This window comes from Nesoenas mayeri (genome assembly GCF_963082525.1).
Source record: "Nesoenas mayeri genome assembly, chromosome: 1".
In the NCBI taxonomy this organism is placed as follows: Eukaryota; Metazoa; Chordata; class Aves; order Columbiformes; family Columbidae; genus Nesoenas; species Nesoenas mayeri.
Window position 1 is genome coordinate 182,133,555 of NC_137541.1, and position 22,249 is coordinate 182,155,803.

The window sequence follows — 22,249 nt, forward strand, 5'->3', positions numbered from 1 at the left end:
CTTATTCTGGCCTCCAGGAACATGAATAATGGCCTTTCCACGCAAAAGATACACAGCTGGAGAGGGTGCCAAGATAAACCTGGAGCACTTGTGTTTACTGTACCAAGTCATACACAATCATCAGGAGTTCCCAGGAACAGCCTCTCCTGCAAGCCAGCCTGGTTTCTCCCTACACACATCTCAAACCACATCACCTATTCCGACATGCTGACATAACTAAGTTTAGTATAACCGAACAGCTGTTAATACGCCCCAGGAACAGAGGAGAGCCCCCAGATCTCCAGTTAGAAGGGTCTGTTCTAACATAGCAACAGCACTAGCAGGGCTGCTTAACACAGCATTTGGGAAAGAAGCGCTGCCCTACACACCGTCACCCTACCAAGCAACACTGATGTTCAATAAGCACATGTTTAGAGTCAGAAGGTTCCCCAGAACTTGCAAAACAGACACAACAGGCGACTGTGTATGCCAGAAATACTGACATGCCCTGCAAGGGCACATCAACTTACAGAGCAGAAACTGAGACAAAAACTCCTAAGAGATACCAGGAGCTGGTAACAGTGTTAGACAGTACCTGTCTATCCATAAGGACCATGACATCTCTACGAAAAAATTCATCAGCCACCTCCCAGGGAGGTTGCACAACAGACACAGGTACCCTGTTACTGCCATACCGAGTTCTTATACCCTCTCCATAAATGGGAAATTAAAGTGCTATCAATGAATCCTTTTAAGTTCTTAGATGAAAGAAAGATATTTTCATGAAAAATCTTTTTATAGATGGCCTCAAGACTCAAAAGCACCTCCTCAAAACAGAATCTTGAGCTGACACTCTTGTAAATACAAGACAGAAACAGGAAACCCACTTCAGCATTACAATCCACTTCTAAAGCTAAAGGATTTCAGTATTTCCCCCCGCTCCTCCAGTTGGGACCTCTGGTCTTGTTTTTATATATTGCTGTGGTTGTGACTGAGAAATACTCAAGTCCACCATATCTGAGGTTTAAGAAGTCCTGAAAAAATAAGCTGCAGGTCATGTTATTTCATTACCATTTCTATAGGACATCATTCCACTTCCCTCAAGTCCTAACTCATTTTATTCCAAGTGAGCTGGCTCTCACTCGAGTACTAAACCATCAGAGTGGCAAAGCCACCTCTTGATAAGTAAATGTAATGTTGCTTTGTAACAAGGAAATCCCTTCTAAAAACCACATAAATACTGTTTCTGAACCAGACTTGCACACTCTGCATATTCATTTACAGCCTTCATCTTTTAAACAAGTTAGTAACATATCTGTTCTTTATCACTACAATAGCTACCATGAACAAATTAAGCAACTTATTTCTTTAAACTTTACAATTTAAGACCAAAGAACTAAAACCACTAAACACCACAAACAGTTTAAAAATCCATACTGCTGTCTCTTTTGCTTAAAATGCAAAGCAGCACCCACCAAAACCCATGTCAATACTTTATTTAAAAATGAAAGAATTAACTGACATAATGCCTTGTTAATCGGTCTGTGCTCAGCATTTAAACCTCACCACCCTTACAGGGTAAGGGCGTTCAGGTCAAGTCAAAAAAGCAACACGTAAGAGTAACAGATGGCAAAGAAAAAAGCTTCCTACAGCCCTATCCAGGGCCAGAGGGGCATCTCTGCTGCAGTGACCAACCACTGCTCCTGGCAGGGACAAAACCCTTCAGTTACACATCAGTGCAGAATCATCAAGAACTAGACAGAAGCAGTATAATAATACTGTTCTGAAAAGCTGGGGAAAAGCTATTTTAAAGCTCTTACCTGTTTAGTTATTAGGTAGTGGGTTGGACGGGCTTTAAATTCAAAAGGAAGAAATTCAAGTTGTGAGTCCTCAAAGCTGTTCACAAAAGTGACATTATATATAATGCGGTGGTGCAGAATATTTCTCTACAGAAACAGACGTTTATCTGTTTATACAGATATAGGACATACTCCAACACACAGTTACAGACTGCAGGAGTTCGAAGCTGATTACAATTCATGCTTTTAGCCTACCGAGCACTTCAGAAGATACAAAGTAATGGTTTTGAAGCTGTTGAAAACACTATCCCCACAGAACATCCTCACTGAGACACCTGCAACCTTAACCCAACCTCCTCATAAACAGAGGAACAGCTTCCCTTGGAATCCTTGCAGAATTTGTTATCTCAGCCTGCTTTCTGCAGGCAATCACATTAGTTCCTCTAGTTTGAGCTTGTTTTAATTTTAACTTTCATTTTAAAGGTCACTATCAGCATCTAGTGCTATGAAGCAGCTCTTTAAGTAAGTTCAAGATATCAGAATTTAATTTACCACTTTGCTTTGACCCTTAAGTGTCACACAATACACAGTATCATCTACAAAACCTCTTCAGTGTAAAAAAGTAAAATACACATTATAGTGTTATTCAACTACAAATCCCTTTGTAACCTGATATATACATATATATATGCACACCCCCACAGACATAATACTCATGGGTTGGAAAGATATTGATTTCTTCTATATACAAGAGCATAAAATTTTATAGAAAGCACTACAAATATATATTTAGCTCCCTTACCTGCAAGAATGCTTCAATTTAGCAAAAGATTATGACAAACAGCTGAGGCTGCCACTAACAGCTCAGTAGAGAAAAAACTTTTAAATGTTTAACTGAAAAAAAAAAAGAAGTATTTCTATGGCCTTTATAGGAAGAGGACACTACGACAAATCCAGTCAAAAAATAAAGTCAGTGTGCTAAATAAGGCAGGCGCCAGGCAACAAGGGCAGAGGGCTTATTAAAAGTAGATGGTCTTCAGTAGTAAAGTCTCACACCACTCACAAGTATGAATTATTCCTTACAAAAAGAAAAAAGGACTCAAACTGTGAAGGGAAAAATAAACTCACACAGAAGATAGGTTTTTTTGTGTCACGTAAAAAGAACATTGTATCATGTATTGTACTTTATACTACAGGTCTAAAAACTCAACCTTAGTAGGATTTTTGTTTTCACAAAATCCTTATACGACAGCCTACACTTCAGTCAGAATTCTGGAGGAATAATTTTCAACTTTGGGTGCAAATGCGGAAATGCAAGTTCATTTAGGGGTGTAGATAAAACCCCTGCCCTATAAACCAAATGAATTAATATTTGTACTGAAATACTATCCATGGGTCTCATTTAATAAACAAGTCCCTTACTGGCATCTAGAGAAAATGGGAACAAATAACATCCTGAATTATTTTATACAGACTAAACTGAAGCTTAGATTTGAGAAGTGAGGTGGATACAGCATTCATAGAACATTACAGTTGTTCCAATTCTAAGTTAAAAAGGTAAATTCTTGTATTTTGATACGGGCCAAGGCTGCCTTTTTTTTTTTTTTTGAAGTATCCATATTAGTCTATTTCCTCAATGATGTTATGGGAGATACTGAAAGCAATTTATTTTCCAGGTTTATCTAACCTGCAAGGATTCTCCAATGGATGGGGGGAGCTTGCTAAGTAAATAAAATCTCTTCATTGTGCCAGAAATTAAAGAGGAAACACGGGAGCAAAGAAGAGGGGAAGAAATATGGGACTGTGGCAGTTTTATTGTACTTGCTTTTTGCTAGAGCAAAAAAAACCTCCTTCAGGCAACAAGAACACCCGCCTTGCAGAATGCCAGTCACTGTGATTTACTCCAGTGCAGTCCACATAAAAAATGTTAAACAACAACAAAAAAAGAGAGTCCTAAGAATAACTGAATATCAGATGCCAATCAAACTGGTGAGACTATTCACTGAACCAAGGCATTACACAATGCAGTTCTCAAGTATTTCCAATCTATAATCCTGCACTCTGTGCAAAGAAGTTAATACAAACAGCTTGTCTAGTCGTAACATCTTGCATATACTTCAGTATTTATGTAAAGGCAGAAAAGAGAGTTTCTTTATAAAGTACACCGAATCACAGAGCAAATCGCACTTTGAAACAGTCAGTGTTCCAAAAGGAACACAAAACAGATGGTAGTTCAGGGTGACAAAATGTGGCAATATAAACTATTCACTGCTTAAGCATAAAGGTAAGTGAAGATCCTCAATTTCTCTCATCCATTCATATATGGCATTAAAGCCCTTAGAAAAAAATGTTTAGCTTGCAAAGTTATAAGGAACAGGCAAGCTGCATAACCCTTTGTATCACTATTATATTGCCATTAAGATCAAAATTTTTAAATCTCCTTGTAGGAGAGAGAAAATTAATCTGAAACACTAACTTAAATTCAGCTACAAGCAGGAATTTGGATGTTAGGACTACCTGGAGAGACAAGCAAAATGCCCTGCAGCTGAAGTACCACCACACTGGAAGCACTGGTTTGACTGGTAGTTGTGGAGATATACGTGTCTTCTAAGTAATATGTATTTTTGGAGAACAATGTGAGGACTGATAAGGGGACAAAAGTTTCCTTGATTTTTCTTAAACATTTATTCTTTGAATCTAGTACTACTGTTCATCTTTCTCATTGGCAGAACTGCTTTATTAAAACAAACAGTTCCGAGGCAGTTAAAAAGGAAGTATTAGAGAGACTTGAGTAGTGTACTCTTTCAACAGAGAGAGACACGGAAAGTCTCCAAAGCAGATGCAAGTATAGGGAAGAACAGTTAAAATAAAAATTCAATAACTTTAGCATTAATACAAAGGAATAGATACTTAAAACATATCATCTGTCCAAATATAAAAGGAAGAAAAATGTCAATACAGAAATCACTTCCTGGAACACTCCTCAGCATAATACGTAATAGAAGAAAGCATTATTGTTCCCTAAGATACTCAAAATAATTTCATCGGGTGCTTTGTAAATATTGTTTTAAAAAATTCAGAGATCAATTAAGCAAAAAAATATTAGTTGCGTTCTAGGATACTATAGAGGTAAAACTGAGAAGAGATTAACACATGAAAAGCTAAAAAGTTTGTTATAGCACATTCTCATTTTTACAACTACTCTTAATTTATTAGGAAAGGAACCAATGTAAGTTCTTACTGTGAATGCCCCTATTCTCACATCCCTATCAATTTTTTTAACCTATTCCTAATTTCAACCAGATCTAACAGAGGGTTACAGCTTCCAAAGATACACGAGCTCTTAAAAAGTTACATAAACAGTCAAGTCCAGGAGCCCTTCTAACTTGTCCCTAACTTTCCCCTTAAAAAAAGCTGCAGCATTAACTCAGCTGGTTTAGACACCATTAGGTGACAAACATAACCAGTGCCCAAGGCATAATAAAGTTTTGAATAGGTGCTTATATTTCATTAGACACCAGAGAACTTAACCATATAAGCTACAAATCTATAGGAGTTCAGAATTTACTAGTGCAATTGTGCAATCTACTAGTGCAATTTACTAGTGCAATGGGGAAGGGAAAAGCTTGGCTGCTGCAGGTGATTTTCTGTCAGGTCCAGGGAGTTTCTACATTATCTAGGTGCTTGTTATTCCACTAATCCAATTCCTGCACTGTTCCAGTATCTGACTCAGCCACAACTTCTCTGTAGTCCTGAAGTCACCCAGAACACCCCAGTGCACAGCCACTGTGTTCAAGTTACCTGTTCTTCACATTCTCTTACATGCTTCAGTCTGACTTCATCTCTCCATCATTGACATATGTACTCAAAATACTCTGCAAATTCATTTTTCATGCTTTCTCATCTAATGCAAAGTATGACCAGAGATCAGGAAAACATTTCTTAAAGTATTTCAAATTTTACTACTCTGAAAAGTTCTAAAGACATGCCAGCGGCAGGTGTGTAAAAATTCTCCTGAAACACTTGAATAGATAAGGATGCTTTCCAAGTCATGGCTTATGCGTGTTCAAGGTAATTTCCACAGTTTCTGAGAAATTCATGTTTCATATTCACATTCTACTTTGCTTATATTGCACATAAAACAGCATTTCCTAGCCTTCTGTAACACCCTCCCTCACTGGTAAATGCCAAGATATACAACTGCAGGACAACGTAACAAATGAGAACACAACTAAACTTCTACCTTAAGGAGCTGAGATCTCCTGATTTTATGTCTAAATCCATAGGGAACAAAGTTTTGGAAAAACGGTAAGAATCTATTATTTGTCAGCAATTTCTGCAAAATGAAATGTCCAAACAGTCTTTCCATTCTTCCTGCAGCCCCACACAGAGTACAGAACAGTGTGTTTTACCTCATGTTTTTAACAAAGGTTTTCTACCAACAAGAAGCAAAAGGTTTGCAAGCTCATGCTGCCTGGGAGAGTTAACTTCCCTATATACCATGCCAATTATTCTAAAGATTACTGAAGGCGGTATTAATTTCTGAAGAGTGCGTACCCTGAAGAGCAGTATACATTTGCTGGCAATCTTTCTGCATAAATGTTACTGCAACTTTAACGTGGACTCTGAGATAATTCCGTCCAATGGATAAACCTCAGGTCAAGTCAGCACAAAGGTAAATTTGGAGACAGCTACCTAAATCACATTTCAACCATCAAAAGTCAATTATGATCACATCATATATATAAATATAAAAGTTTCATTATTTGTTCAAATGCTATTTACTTCAGAATTACACATTATAGCATAATCTGAATTTGGCAAGAGGGAGTCAGATACTGGTAAGGTTGAAACTGTTGCAGTAGTTACTAAGAAGAAAACCACCCCAAGCCATATTCCTCTCTGTTTGTGCAACCTCTTACAACTGTCCATCAGGATAAATAAAATTATTTTGCCCCACTCAAGTTACATTTTGGAAAAAAAAAGGCAAGTGATCAGAGAAGTGTCACCATCACCAGTAAAAGAAACATGAATTTAATATGGACTTCAAAACCATTTTAAAAATAGTTCATTCATAAAGCCATCCATGCCATTTACAAAATCTGCCTTCTTACGCAGCAAAACCCAACAAGTCCTGAACAACCCACCAACTCACCTCATGTTGCCGATACCAACTTATGGACCTCGCTAGGAGCTGTGCAGCCGCCAAGTCTTCACAAAGTCCATGCAAGAAACAAAACTGAAAGTGTTCAACCATTTGTTACCATTGCTTTCAGAAAGCCTTTTTCTGGTTTTCAATTAAAAGCACTTTTCTAAACTCACCTATAAATCAAATTCATTCTTTCAGGGATCAATAACAAGAGATCTGGCAAGCCAAGGTATCAATCTGCTTTCCTCGATATTAAAAAGCTGAAAAAGGATTTTTGTCCCTGCTACCTGCTCTAAACCCAACACCCTACAAAACAGTACCAGAGCAATGAAATGCAGCTTACAGCACACCACTGCTGAAGGAACCAGGCTGGCTTTCAGAAGTTCACTGTAAACTGCTGGTGTTTTGCTACCCACCTCCCTCACTGCAAGCAAGGGAATATACACACCCCAGAACCTATGCTCCTTATTCTCATCTTGTTGTTTATAAAATTGACAACATCCTCTGATTTGTAAAAGGAACACATTTTTGATACATAACCCTTCCTTAAACTACTCTGAACTGACAAGGCATCTCACATAAATGAAACATTTAGCGCTGGTTGAAACAGCAAAATTTTCCCCCAAATTTCCTGATTTTTAGAGAAGGCTTCCTCACTCTCAAAGCACCCTGTAACAGAAAGAGTTGCAACATAAGCCACAGAGGATAGAAGGTGGAAAGAAGCAAGCAAATCTTTCAGGTTAAACAAGATAGCTCTTCTCACACAGGATAAAAGGAGCTGTCAACAGCCAGGATTTTACTGCCTGGCTATGAGACAATTAGGAGGAGCTGGCATCTGGTCAAGAAGATGTAAAGGGTTACGTAAAGTGAGATAGGTGGCTCAAATTATCAAGGAATCTTAAAAAGAATAGAAAGAGGGAAAATAGGAACACTACAAGTCTATCTTGTAAAATTCTGTTAGCACTGGGGATTAAAAACCCGTAAAATCGTACAGTGTTTTTCCATGTTCCCTGGTATTCTGGAGTCAGCCAGAAGAGAGTCACTTGATACTCATACAATTATGTTAAGTACAATATAAACAAGAAAATGGTTTTAGACATCTTTATTATTTAATAACACAAAGGCACGAGTTATTACTCTAAAGATGTATCAAGAACCCAGGATTCCAGCTGCAAAACTCAGAGCATGATAGTAATATGCTAACACAATGCTGATAGACAGTAAGTATCAAAATACTGACTACAGAAAGGCAATAGGTTTTTTGTGTGGTTGGTGTTTTGTTTGCTCTTTTTTTTTGGTCTGTGGTTTGTTGTTTGTTTTTTTCCTTCTAATTGTGACTAAGGAGAGAGAGAATAAAGTCATTTTAGCAACTGAGACAATAACATTAGAAACAGTTCTCAGTGCCTCTGTTATTTTACTGTAAGTATTTAGTGCTCGTAAGTATGTGATGGCCTTAAATTTACCTTATACTACAGAACAACAAAACCAAAAACTGTGGCAAGTATACCTATTAAGTAAGGCACAAAACATATAAAACCTTAAATGGACCAGAAGTTAGAAAAATCAGTATTTTCAGCTAAAAGTACTGCTGGCACAGATGTTAGTATTTATTTCTGAGACTTGCACGTCTTCAGCTTATAACTTCTAGATTACTCCTGTTCAGCACACAAGGTTTGTACCTACAACAACCACTCAATCTTATGGTCATCACATACATATTTCCACATATTAAAAATAAGTCTTGAATTTGATACATTAAACTGATTTCTCTTTAAACTTCAAAGTTCACAAGTGTTACTGTGGTTGCATAGTTTAACACATACATCTGACTATCAAGTTTTCTAAGAATACCAGTTTATAAATTTAGCATTTTACTCAATAACCACAGAAGCAGCAAGACAAATAAGTCTGATATTCACAGCAAAAGAAGTATATTAAAAAGCCATTCAACAGACCCAAATTTCAGGAAGTCCAGTGAAAATGGCTCACTATGTAAGTACACTTAAATAGCACCATCTCAATAATCGTTTTTAGAATGTACCAAGACTGCAATGCATTCCGGCATATTAAGAAGTTGCAACTGCCATGAAGCAGTAGCCTCAGGGCTACGTTAAGATTGTTCAATGATTTAAATGCACTGGTTAATTTAATGAAAGATCCAGGCATTTGTTTAAAAAAGTTTCAGAGTAACTGATTAATTGGATTCAAGCACAAGCATCTGACTAGTTTACTCCAACTGCCAGAAGCAGAAAACAGGAAAATAAAAGTGCTCTTTACCTACTGCCAGAGGGTCCAGTTCACCCTCCTGCCATCCCTTCTCTCACACAGCTTCATAACAAAGCTTTCCCCTTCCCTAATCTGAACATTAAAACTAAGTCCTATTCTTCCAAACTAATCTCCTATAGCAAAAAGAACGAAAGTACAAGGGCATGCGCGTGTGTTGCTCACTACTGCCAAACACAAGGTTTTTATTTGAGATCTCGCAAGACATTTAATTATGTTTGACTATAGAATCCCTCAGGGGAAAACAATTAAAGCTTTCTGCTTTCTAACAAATAACTTCTCATTCTTAAAGAAAAACCTAAGTTTTTCCACTTCCGTAGCTCTCAACATTTCCAATGTACCTTTTCTCAACACAAAACCATAGGAAACCTCAAAAAATGCAGTACTTCCCATACTGCCATTGTGACATTTTTGGATGAAATTTGTTTTTATGCAAACTTGGAGAGGTAGAAGCCTAATACCATTTTCACAAGAAGTTTATTAATATTATTTCTAATAATTTAACTGGACTGTAAGCAGAAAAGGCTTTACAAATATAACAGTCTGAACCACAGAACCCTGTTTCACAGATTCACATGGCATCTCCTATGAAGGGGACAGCAAGATCTAATCACATTATTAGACCTGTAAACTCTTAAACTTGGATTTATTGACTTGATCTTCAGATAGGAAGATGCCAGGTTTAGGTTTTATAAAAAGACATCTTTATGACATTGTAACAAAAAGACCACAAGAGGCCAAACTTCCTAAAGAATTATGCATTAGAAGTAATTTTCTGCCTAGGCCTCCATTTCTAGGGTGGCTTTGTGTGATGGAAAGAGGAGTCGTTTCTTTCCCAATCCCATTTTTGTCAGGAGATCCTGCTTAAGAGGAAGGCCAAGATCCAAACCCAGTCATCTTCCAGCAACATAAATGGCTCTCAAGATCTTCTGTTGAAGGCTTGTGATGCAGTATAAAGGTTAGAAGGTGTCCTGAAGCAATTTGGGAGGGAATGAAGAGGGAGAGAAGAGTCAACAAGATGCACCAAAGTAATAATGCATGTAACAAAGTTCCAAATGACTTCAACTCAGCACAAAAGAGGAACTGGTAAAATCTCCTTAGAATTTCATTGCCAGTTTTCAAGTGATTCCTTTTGCTAAAAATCAAAAGGAAATTTAGAATAAACTTCCTGTGTCAGCAATGACATAGCTGGAGAAAGAAAGGCCTGACTGTGGGCTACCGATGTTTGCAAGGAAGAGGCTGTTGCTCTGCACAGCGTGAAGCAAGGAAGGCAGAATTTACCTGAGCTGATTCTACTGATACCCATTCTCTGAGCCTGAGGGATTGCTGACCTTGTGGGTTGGTAACACATCCCCTTAACTAGGGCATCCCAGTCTATTTCCTTCACATGGGCAAAGAAACATGACTTAACAAACCCAGCAGCCACAGGTCCCTCTGAAGGAAGAACGTATTTACACGTTTAGAACTGGGGAATTTTTTCAGTGCTAGGAGTCAAGTCGTATTTCAGACCCATTTGGCAGCTTCTATCTTACTGCACATTCACACCTAGCACTGGTGTAAAGAGACAGGGAGGAGATGGCAACTGTGTGGCTACGGGCCATATACAATCGCGGGTCTTACCTTGGCCCCAGCCACCCGTTTCTGCTCTTGGCTTAGTTTCCTGTCTAGAAAAGGGTCAAACAACAAATGTCATTAGTGCTTCAAAGAAGTGAAGTGTGAATATGACCCATGGACAGGAAGCTTACACAGAAGCATAAAAGCATTATTTCCAAGTGCCCAGGATATTTTTTTTTCTCCTCTCTCTCTCCCCCACATTTTTTCTTTAAACTGCTCACACTCTTCCCTTCTCTCAGTCTAGAGAACTGGAAGGTAATATCAACAAAAAAAGGCACAGAGAAACAGCATAAAGTCCATCCTTCACATCTGAGCGGATGGTAGTTCAAAGGGGCCCTACCTACCTGCAACCCTGCTTGCCCAAGGAAAAAGAGACGCGCAAATCCTGGAAGCAGATCCTTCCCCAAAGGAAGTTTCTTTCTGAGTCTGCAACCTGGAGCTTTTGCTTGAGACTCAGTCCTCTGAGCGGATTCTTTCTTCAAACTCTCACACTGGTTCTTTACTTTTGTGGGCAGCTGGAAAAAGAATGAAGCCGTAGGCTGAGGCAGGGACTCCGTACGTCCAGGATAGGGAGGCAGAAAGACTGGAGGGGAAGGAAAAGTGCTAGTTGGTAACTTCTTGAATAATGATCTGCATTCTCTTGTTTCCTGCCACACAGAGACATACACATAGTCACTGCAATAGGGGAGGATGACAAGAGATGGGTACTAGACATGCAGTTTTTTCATGCTCTGATGCCAACAAAAAACACAATCCCAAAGTTTTGAGCTGTGAACTTTCAAGACTTTTAAGACATCTACCAATAGACAAGATCAATCATAAGATGTTTTGTCCAGAAAGTTCTCTCAGTTTGTTACAAGTAGACGTGTGTGTGTGTGTGTGTGGAGGGGGGGAAATAACACATTTAAGTGCTCATTTCTTGGAAAAAAATTCCACATCTCTCCTCTGTTCGCTTTTTCTCAAGCGAATTAAAAATGGCATCTATTGCAATGCAGTGAACATCTCCCCATAATCTCTTTAAGAAGAAATGATCATACTTACCTGAATGTTTCCCTCACTGACCTCCTAACTCCACCCCAATTCCTCTGCAAAGGACTTACTCCCATCTCAAGTCCTCTACTCTATTTGCAAAATCAGACCAATCAAACACTGACAGCAGTTTAACGCTCTTGTAATAACCTCTGACTTAACATAGGCATGTTACAATTGCTATGGAGGCTAAGAACCTAAGAAAGTTCCTGGATCTTGTTTCTGGATTTCTAGAATACTCTTTTTTTTTTTTTCCCTGAAAACCTAGACGTCCTAGGAGTTTTGTTGTTACTTGAACAACAAAAATATAATGTATAAGAGAGCTGAAATTTTCTTCTTCGCAAAGTCCTGAAAGCTGATAAACCCTTGTGAAATCTTGTCAGCATCATGGAGCCAACATGCAAGAAAATAGACCAAGAGGTCTGGACTTAAAACAGTTATATGCAAAGCCACTTCTGTATGTGTTCACTGGTTATTATCCACCTTAATACCTTCTGCACCACAGCAACAGTGTCTGGTATTTGCATGTAGGGTAACCATGGAGCTGTGTGCTTCACATGAGGAGGCACTATCATTTTACCTGCAGTGCTCTTCATTGCTCCCAAGACACCAGGTAGAGTATGATCCAACAGTTAAGCAAGAAGGTACGCTACTCATTGTGTTTGATGCAATTTCACTTAATTCATTCTGGGGCAATTTTGCTGGTGTTTCTTCATCCTCTCCTTCAGAGTACACACCTAAATAAAACAGCTTATATGGTTAGGTATCTCACATATCCTTCAATTCTAAGCCTTCCCCTCCTCAAACTCCTTCACTGTGCTCCAAATACAAGGAAAAGCTGGGGAAAAAAAAGCTAGGTTTTGTCTTTAATACCACAGCAATAATATTTTTTTTTAAAAGGCATCTTTAATTTTTGCAATTAGAGTAGCAGACAGGAAAATTTACTCCATTTTTTTTGTTTTGTGGGGTTTTTTTTTCTGTTTGTTTTGTTTCCTAAAAAGGTGACAGATAAAGCTGTCAAGGACAGAACCTGATATCCTACAGTAGTTAAGACCAAAACACAAGTTCCTTCCAGAGAAACTGCTTGGGCATGCACAATGATACTCTGCTTCTTGGTTCTTCTGAGAACACAGAATATGGTGATGGTATCTCAGTTTAAGGTAAGAAGTTATGCTCTAAACAGCAAGACTTCACAGGAAAAAAAAATAGGATTATTTCTTTTTAATGGAATTTCATGACTTTTCAACAAACATGAGACCAAGTTGTGTTCAATTTGACAAAACATTGCCTTTTTGATATTTTCAGACCAACTTTCAAAGATTAGAGAGTCAGGTTCAGCCTTTTCATCCCATGTGCATGTTTTTGTGAAAGACGGTCTTTCTGTTTAGAAAGAATAGCTGAACAACACACCCATAAGTGTACCTGGCCAACAGATGTCTCCAGGATGACATTTATACTTTCCTCTTCCAGTAAAGTAGAGGATATAAGATAAAAATAAGAGAAAAGATAATAAACAGAACACACTTAATGCAAATTGCTACTGCTCTATGCTTCCTGGCTAAGAAACTACCATAAAAGGACAGTATAATTAAAAGCACGTTTCTTCTTAAGATTCCCTTCTAAACAGATAACTTGCAATACCTTGCATCTCAGAAGCTTCTCAAGTTGCTAATATTGTTACTTATAATCCATAACTAAATGCCATATACAGCATTATAGGTTTAATTTCAGGTGACGCGTTGCAGCCTACAAATGCCACTAACACTTCTGAAGGCAACATTCTTTTGTAGCTCAAAGCAATAGAAGGCATCAGAGCAAATCAAGCCACATGAAACTGCACGACCCAGCTTATTGCAGGTTCCTTTCAAACAGGAATCTGCCTGGGGCCTTTGAGACAATCCCTTTCACCAGGTAAAGATTCTGTTCACTGCAAAGAAGACTCCAGATCACCTTCAGTAATACTCCACAGTATGAAATCACTGACTGAAGTTTCAGGGGTGTAGAACAGAAGATTACTTAAACTATCTGTGTAGCAGTTCAGTAGAAGAGACAAAAATCCAATGTACAATTTAAGGGGAAAAAAAAAAAAAAGGATGAGGACTTTGTCCATTGGTGTTTTCCTCGGGGAAACAGCTGAACCAAACAGTTTCTGGAAGATCAATGTGAAATAAGCTGTTTGGAATAACTTGTTTTTAAATTCCTTTCCTTACAATCAAGGTCACAGTATCTCCCTTTCCAAAAAAGGGAGAACCCTTTACTTCTCATTTTTATCCTATCATACATCTTTCCTCCCTTGAACAAACTTGTTGTGAACTCTAAAGAATAAACAAGGTGGGTAATTTTTGTGTTCTAGCTATCAAGAACACTAGCTTGGTTGATTTCTATATACAGATATGTGTTTCAGGCTGAAACAATTACACCTTTCGGCATTCTGAGAAATACTAATAGATACTCCTTTGCTCTTCCAAAGATTTAAAAGACTGGAAAAGATATCTAGAACAGACCATCCAAAGAACATGAATTGCTCTTCTAGAAATTTTCAGAGAGGTTTTTTTGTTGCCTCACATACATCAGTTCTGAGATGGGATGTTAAGCCAGTTCAAGGAGCTGAATATACAACAACTTTTCTCTCAGTCACTGTACCGTAGATTTCGCTGATTTAACTCAAGTGCAGGCTGTGATGAGATCCTTCTAGTTGGAGCAAGAAGAAGTTATGGCCGTGATGACACAAGAACGACTTATGTTGATGATCTTCAGATATAGATGAAGTCAGGAACGGCACTGGCAGTTCTGTTTGTGAGCATACAGAAGCCAGTAAGGAATCCTATAATCAATGTTCTCATCTTCTTTGGGCAAAGAAAGGAATCTCTGCAATGCCTTTCCATAGTGACCTGACTGTTGATAGATACTCTGAGAGAAAAACTCATTTTAGTGCTTTCTTCCACCCTTGCTACATAGCAGGTTTCACTGCTACTCACTAATCCAGAAGCTAGTGAAGAACGATCCCCGTTTTTCTGTAGTGTGGTTCTGCTCAATAGCCAGTAAAGAAAAGTTTGAACAAAGGTGATGAAATCCTATAGAATACCATCTGCAAAATAAGCAAAAAACTGAATCTAGGTATTTGGTAAGTGGTATAGAGTATAAGCAACAACGCATTTTTTATTTACAACACTGCAGCTCCAACAACTGCAGGATCCAAGTGAAAGAACATAGCAACAAAACGCAAACTGCCACATCTGATTCAAGTGAGATAAACTATTTCTCAACCACCAAACCGAAATTTTAAAGCAGCATGCAATTATTTTTAAGTGCAACTAGCCATATGGAGTATCTGCAGTTCCTAAAATGAAACTTGTTCTAGGTTAAGTATTATAGTTGTCACCCTGCTACCATTAGTCATACCTCCACAAATACGTGCAGGCTGCAAACCCGCTGCAGGATCTATGCACCAGCATCCAGTTGAACTGTTATTCAAAATAAATATTACAAATTTTAGTAAAGCATGTTTCTCCTGGAAACTAGCACCAACATGACATGCATATTAAAGTATCAACAGGAGTGATGTAAGGCTGATTGTTTAAATTCCAAGTTACTGACACTATGAAAAAATACTAGTTTTCCAGAACTTCTTGGTTATGGATTGTTGTTTTTTTGGAGGGCAGGGAAGAAGAGGAGGGGACTCAACAGGAGAGAAGGGAAGAAGTCAAAAGTATTATAACAACTGTATCAGATATTGTTATCAAGTCCTAAAAAGGAGAAAAGGCAGAAAAACAATTGATCAAAGTGTTGATTTTAAGAGATTAAGTTTCACGCAACCCATCATTAAAAGCTAAACTTGCAAACAAATAGAATGGTAGGAATCTTGTCTTTCTGAATTTTAGAATTTGTTTTAAAGCATTTGGCTTCTCCAGAAACGTTTTGTGCTCAATTCTTTAAAGGCCTACTAAAAAACAGAAGGCCACAGCATTTTCTAGATTATCAAGACAAGGTGTATGACAATACCTGCTTGAGACAGGCATAGGTACCAATCCCTGTAAGACCCTTCCTACCACCAGTTTAGGAGTAATAAAAAAATACAGCTTTTCTGAATGCAGCATGACAGAGAATTCCAAAGTTGTATTTAGCCGTCACAGCAACATACATTTGAGAAACACAGCCAGTATTTCTTGGCACATATATAACAGCAGGAAAACACTAGGGATATAAAATTGAATGATTGGTTGATTACAGAAAGTATTATATTGTAAAAATAATCCCCATTAATAGATGCATCAATTTTATAAAATTAAAGAAATTAGTATTTGTTAAACAATATTATAATTATTTTTTCATTTTTCAAATGGTTTACTTTGCAAGAACATTTTCACATGTCTTTATTAACATGATTTTTGTTTCTTGTCAACTCCATATGCCAAGCACAGTAGAGAGTAAACCTTTTTTTGGCCTAACTAAACCACATTTTAAATCAGATTAACAGACTTTACTGGCACTAATATAGACTTCTGTCATAAAGACAGACCTTCATTCAGCTTTAGGGAAATTCTGCTCTTCTGGGCAAAGTACATGAGCTGATATTAAAAAGAAAAGTAAATAAATAATCAGTGGTTTTAAGACATCATATGATGCCATGTTCACTTTTTTCCTCCTTAAGAAAGCTACCTATAGCAACAAAGGTTACAGTATTCATGGACACCCTGGAACATATTTGAAGAAATTACAAAATCCATAGTTTCTTAATATTAACAATGTCTTTGTACTTTACTTTTTAGCTCTTAATACATGGCTTGCTTGATTTAACTTGATTCCATTTACATGCAATTAGCTTACAGAGATTTCTTATATAATTTTTTTTTTTTTTTTTTTTTTAAAGCATCATTTTTCTTACTGATTTCTCAATCTTCACACAATTCCTACACTTCTCTTGTCAGGGTCTTTCAGCCAGTCTACTTGCAGAACCTGGAAGCTGAAATACTACATGTAAGCAACGTTAAGAGATGTGATTCTAGTACTGTTCAATAGCCAGACTGGACTGGATGTCTGTGATACTGGGTTTTTTGGGGGTGATGGGTTGAGGTCTAAACTGAACTTTTCAGGTGAGAAGCTACTAAAGGCTTTTCTCTGTAGGTTTTGACCTTTGGTAATTTCCTTCATTACTTTCCTCTGGCGTCTGGGATCTCTGGAGAACTCAAATGCAGCAAAAATGCCCTTTTAATGCAATATTTACTCAAATATATGTATTGAATAGATTAATGTTAGTAAAGGGCAACATGGATACACTGGAAAATAAAAGCTAAACAAATTACTTGTTTTTTATAGTCACCAGTTCTAAGAAGTTCTCCTTTAGAAAGTACTCAAAACATGCATTTCAGAATTGAGCACTTACGTTACACTTTCCATATCAAATACTAATTTTTACATCTCCTACATTAAAAGAACTTCCTGCCTCTAGAGCTTATAAATTCAGCATGAAATCGGACCAACAGGCTTGATCCTCTCCTCATTTTCAGTAGCAGTAAGACTTCCACAGCCAAAACTGGATCGAGTTTTGTAGTAACTGTTACTGCTAAGACACAAGCTGATGTCAAATGCTATTGTGAGTTGTGTTAGTTTTCCAGCACTAAGAGGCGTGTGACGTAACCAAAGCTTATTTTTGTCTAACACAAGCTGGTGACAGTGGAGACAGAAGCCAATTTAGAGTCATGACTTGCAAACAATGTGCAAGCACACCATGATACCTCTGAATGTAGAGTCTGACTCTTAGATTCAAAAATCAAGCTTAAAAAGTCTTTGGTGCAGTCAGTTATGTTTTTGATTAGAATTACATTATTTTTACCACCTAGTAGGTGTAAACAGTACATGAAATACACATTCTAGACTATCTTGTATTGCTACCATGACACAAAACACACTGCCTTTTAATTAGCTAAGGAAATGTGTTCTGAAGATTTCCTGACTTAACTTTCCTTTTCAGACTAGTGCCTCAAATTCATATGTATTTTAGTACCAAATAAAAATAGTGTCATTCTTTGAAATACAACTTGGAATAAGATTACCACAAATTTTATACTGAAAGTGTTCATAAATCCATTGAGGTAAAGGCCATTTGAAATGCAGCATTTGGCTCTGCTTAAGTAAAACTGTATTGATCTGTCCCTGTATCTTCTTTCCATGCAAGCACCTTCACACCTACCTGCTTGGATCAGCCAGAACTCCCAGCTTTTGCACTAGACAATTAACTTTGGCAGTGCCTCTTCACAGGCATACCAGTGTGCAATGTTTGACTGTCATTCTGTATCTGTTGAAATATTAGCATCTGGTTTAGGTTGTGTGAAAGAAACAAAAAAAAGTACACAGTATCAAGTAATACATTACAAAAAAATACATATGAAAACACAAAGATCTATTTCTTACCTAGGCTTAGTGTTTTAACAAGATTATTCAGAAGGAGGAAAAAAGAGAGACAAACATCCATACCAAAATAGAAACTTACCCCACTGACTGATCTGGGTTGGAGAGTGTTTAACCATATACCGAATCTCACAGGACCCTCCTTCCTTCAAGTCAAGACTTCATTGACAAAAATAAACACAATCCAGGGCAGATAAAAAAAGAGCTTCTCACACACTCAGGCAAACACACAAGACACTATGAGGCCTCTTGATAAAAACATCCTTTGAATCACTACTGAACACTTTCACATGTGATTGATAGATACAATATGCATCATTTACTTTGAAGCAAGTTTGACAACAGACACCAGAGATACTCTTGACATGACTCTTAGCATGAAATTAGTTGCCTGATCTCCAATTTCTGTGCCAAAACGTAAAGGACAGAGTTTCCCCCAAACTGTTATTATATTTAATAAAACACTTCTGCCTATAAGTTCCTAAGATCAGCTGTCCTATGAAAGACCAGCAAGGCTCCTTTCCTTCCACCACATTTTCTTTCCAATGCAAGATTCTACAATCAGTTCGCACCAGGTCCGAGAGATCTGCATTAAAGTTCTGAGGTTTTAGCCATACACTATATGCAATTTTCTATTTAATAATTGCATAGTTACTAAAAAAACAGTAAAAATCTCACAAGTGTTCCATGCTGCCGTTAATTCTACACGCAAAAGAGCTCTTATTAGAAAACTATCTCACTCTCTTAAAATTAAGTCAAACTCCATCTTCTAGTTCACTAAAAGATACAAAAAGGAAAGCATAGTGCATGTGACAAAGCCTGATACAGCCAACATAAAGAAAACTGCAACACAGATGCCTAATAAAGTAAAAGCCCTTCCTTGCTGGCAGGTGTTCAGAACTCCTTCTCTCTAGAGGCTGTCCAGTTAAGTATTATATTATACAGAATTCAGCTGAGATTGACTCTGTATTTAAGTGTAGTTACTGTTCAAAATAGATGTTTCCCAAAGTTTTAAATTATTCTTAATTCATCGTTTGGTATCTGAATAACTCAAATCCCCATAAGTATTTTGCAGACTAGACCAGAGCTGAATATGTGTAACTGGTTTTCCTTCTTTTTTTCTAGACAGGTATTATATTGAATATTAATTCATGTAAATAATTTTACATCTCAACAAGTAATTTTCTACTCTTGTATTTCTTAAGTATTTTTATTGTAGACTTCAGTCCAACAGAAAAATTCTCCTAACAGAACTTCCAGCTTCATACTTCAAGATGTGACTTACTGTAACATCGTTAGCCCTAGCAATCTTTCAATGTTATTTTTTTTTTTCATGTTATCAGGGAATTGCCATTTACCAGTCAAGTTCTTTCATTCTAATTTAAAAAAATAAAGCATGCATATATATATTTAAGTGGTCTGTATGACAGGAGATTAATATCCAGTACCCACTAAAATGCATTGTAATGGTACTTGCATAGGCAACAGCACAACTTCATATAGAATATTGGGGTGAGGGCTAAATGGTACACTGCATACAGCATTAAAACATAGCGGAGGTTTCTACACAAATTGAATGCAGATTTCAGAAATATGGCATATTTAAGCCTATGCTAATCAAAAAGCTTGCTTTTCCAGTAATGTATCTTGATATTATGACTCAATACTTTCATTAAGATTTTTCTCTCTTGTACATTTAAAATACATAGACAGAAAAAAAGAGGTGCAGTAGAAAAACCAAAAGCACTAACAAAGTCATAGAATTATTTAGGTTGGAAAAGACCTTTTAAGATTAAGCCTAACCGTTAATCTAGCACTGTCAAGTCCACCACTAAATCGTGTCCCTAAGCACATGTCTACATGTCTTCTAAACACCTCCGGGGATGGTGACTCCACCACTTCCCTGGGCAGCCTGTTCCAATGCCTGACAACCCTTTCTGTGAAGAATTTTTGCCTAATTTCCAATCTAAACCTCCACTGGCACAACTTGAGGCCATTTCATGTCGTCCTGTCACTTTTCAGAGAAGAGACAGACACCCTCCATGCTACAACCTCCTTTCAGGTAGTTGCAGACAGTGATCAGGTCTCCCCTCAGCCTCCCTTTCTCCAGGCTGAACAGCCCCAGTTCCCTCAGCTGCTCCTCATCAGACTTGTGCTCCAGGCCCCTCACCAGCTTCACTGCCCTTCTCTGCACTCTCTCCAGCACCTCAATGTCTTTATTGTAGTGAGGGGCCCAAAACTGAACACAGGATTCAAGGTGGGGCCTCGCCAGCACCCAGTATAGGGGACGATCACTGCTCTACTGCTGGCCACACTATTTCTGGTCCAAGCCAGGATGCTCTTGGTCTGAGGCAAAAAAAAGGCATCAAGTACCTCAACCTTTTCCTCATCCTTTGTCTCTGTGTTTCTCCCCACACCCAATAAAGGATGGGGATTCTCCTTAGCCCTCTTTTTGTTGTTCATGTATTTATAGAAACATTTTTATTGTATTTTACAGCAGTAGCCAGATTAAGTTCTAGTTGGGCTTCGGCTCTTCTGATTTTCTCCCTGCACAACTTCACGGCATCTTTGTTCTCCTGAGTTGACTGCCCCTTCTTCCAAAGGTCATAAACTCTCCTTTTATTCCTGACTTCCAGCCAGGCCGGTGGTCTTCCTCATTGGCTCATCTCTCAGCACACAGGGACAGCCTGCTCCTGCGCCTGTACAATTTCCTTCCTGAAGAATGTACAGCCTTCCCGGACAACTTTGCCCTTCAGAGCTGCCTCCTGAGGGACCCTGCCAACCAGCCTCCTAAACAACTCTAAGTCTGCTCTTTGGAAGTCCAAGGTAGCAGTTCTGCTGAGCCCACTTCTTACTCTTCTGAGAATCAAAAACTATCATTTCATGATCGCTATGGCCTTTGATTATCGTATCATGTACAAGTCCTTCTCCATTCACAAACAACAGGTCCAGTGAGGTGCCTTCCCCAGTTGGCCCACTGACCAGCTGTGTCAGGAATTTGTCTTCCATACACTCCAGGAGCCTCAGACTGTTTCCTCTCTGCTGTGCTGTACTTCCTGCACACATCTGATAGGTTGAAGTCCCCCACAAGAACAAAGCCTAGCAATCAGGAGACTTCTCCCAGCTGCTTATAGAATATTTCATCTGCCTCCTCATCCTAGTTGGGTGGTCTGTAACAGACCCCCACCATGATGTCTGCTTTGTTGGCCTTCCCCCTGATTATTAACCATAAACACTCAAGCCTATCATCACCACCATTAAGCTCTAGACAATCAAAATACCACCTAACATCCAGAACTACCCTACCTCCCCTCCCTTCTTCACCTATCCCTTCTGAAGAGTTCATAGCCATCCATTGCAGCACTCCAGTTGTATGAGTTATCCCACCATGTTTCTGTGATGGCAACTGTATCATAATTTCCCTGCTGCACAAGGGCTTCTAGCTCCTCCCGTCTCTTGCCTATGCTGCGTGCATTGGTGTAGATGCACTTCAGTTGTGCTATTGATCCCACCACCTTTTTGGAGGAGAAACTAATTCCTACATTACAATCCGCAGGCACTTCCAATACTGATAGTCTCTCATTACCACAATCAAGTCATAATTTGTTTTCATCCTTAACTGCAGTTCATTACAAAAACTTGCAATGAAACATTTATTCTGAATTCAACAAAACTATGTGGAAGATGCTTCCATCTCCAGAGTGGGGACAGAGAGCACAGGGGGAGGCATGGGGAAGGACATACTCCACGGCTCCAGTGGAATCACACAGAACACTTGTTAGCAGTGTGCACACCGGCAGACCATTTTCAAAGAGCCAATAACTTCACCATGATAACCTTGGCCTTTAAAGAAATGAATCATTAACTGGACTGCACCAGATTTGAGCTCCACATTATCTAGAGCTCATTAACTGTAGCAAAAATAATACTGAGTATAGACTAAAAAAACCTATGCAAACATATGATGATTCTTTAACTACAATTTAAT

General features: G+C 38.2%; 1 protein-coding gene across 4 annotated transcripts in view; it reads right to left on the reverse strand.

Moving 5' to 3' along the window:
- Window positions 1-22,249, reverse strand: part of TSC22D1 (TSC22 domain family member 1) — a gene marked incomplete at its 5' end in the record, with an annotated part of 93,503 nt that overhangs the window by 44,814 nt on the left and 26,440 nt on the right. The window contains 2 exons of one of the 4 annotated variants that reach the window (XR_013923036.1): window positions 16,404-16,816; window positions 18,044-18,148. The exons of 2 other annotated variants lie outside the window; for them this stretch is intronic. Coding sequence is in view for 1 of the 2 variants with exons in the window: in XM_080356150.1 (XP_080212276.1) it covers window positions 12,578-12,590 (13 nt within the window). Of the gene's footprint in view, window positions 1-12,439; window positions 12,591-16,403; window positions 16,817-18,043; window positions 18,149-22,249 lie in introns of those variants that run through there. One more of the 4 variants, XM_080356150.1, reaches the window with a different exon arrangement.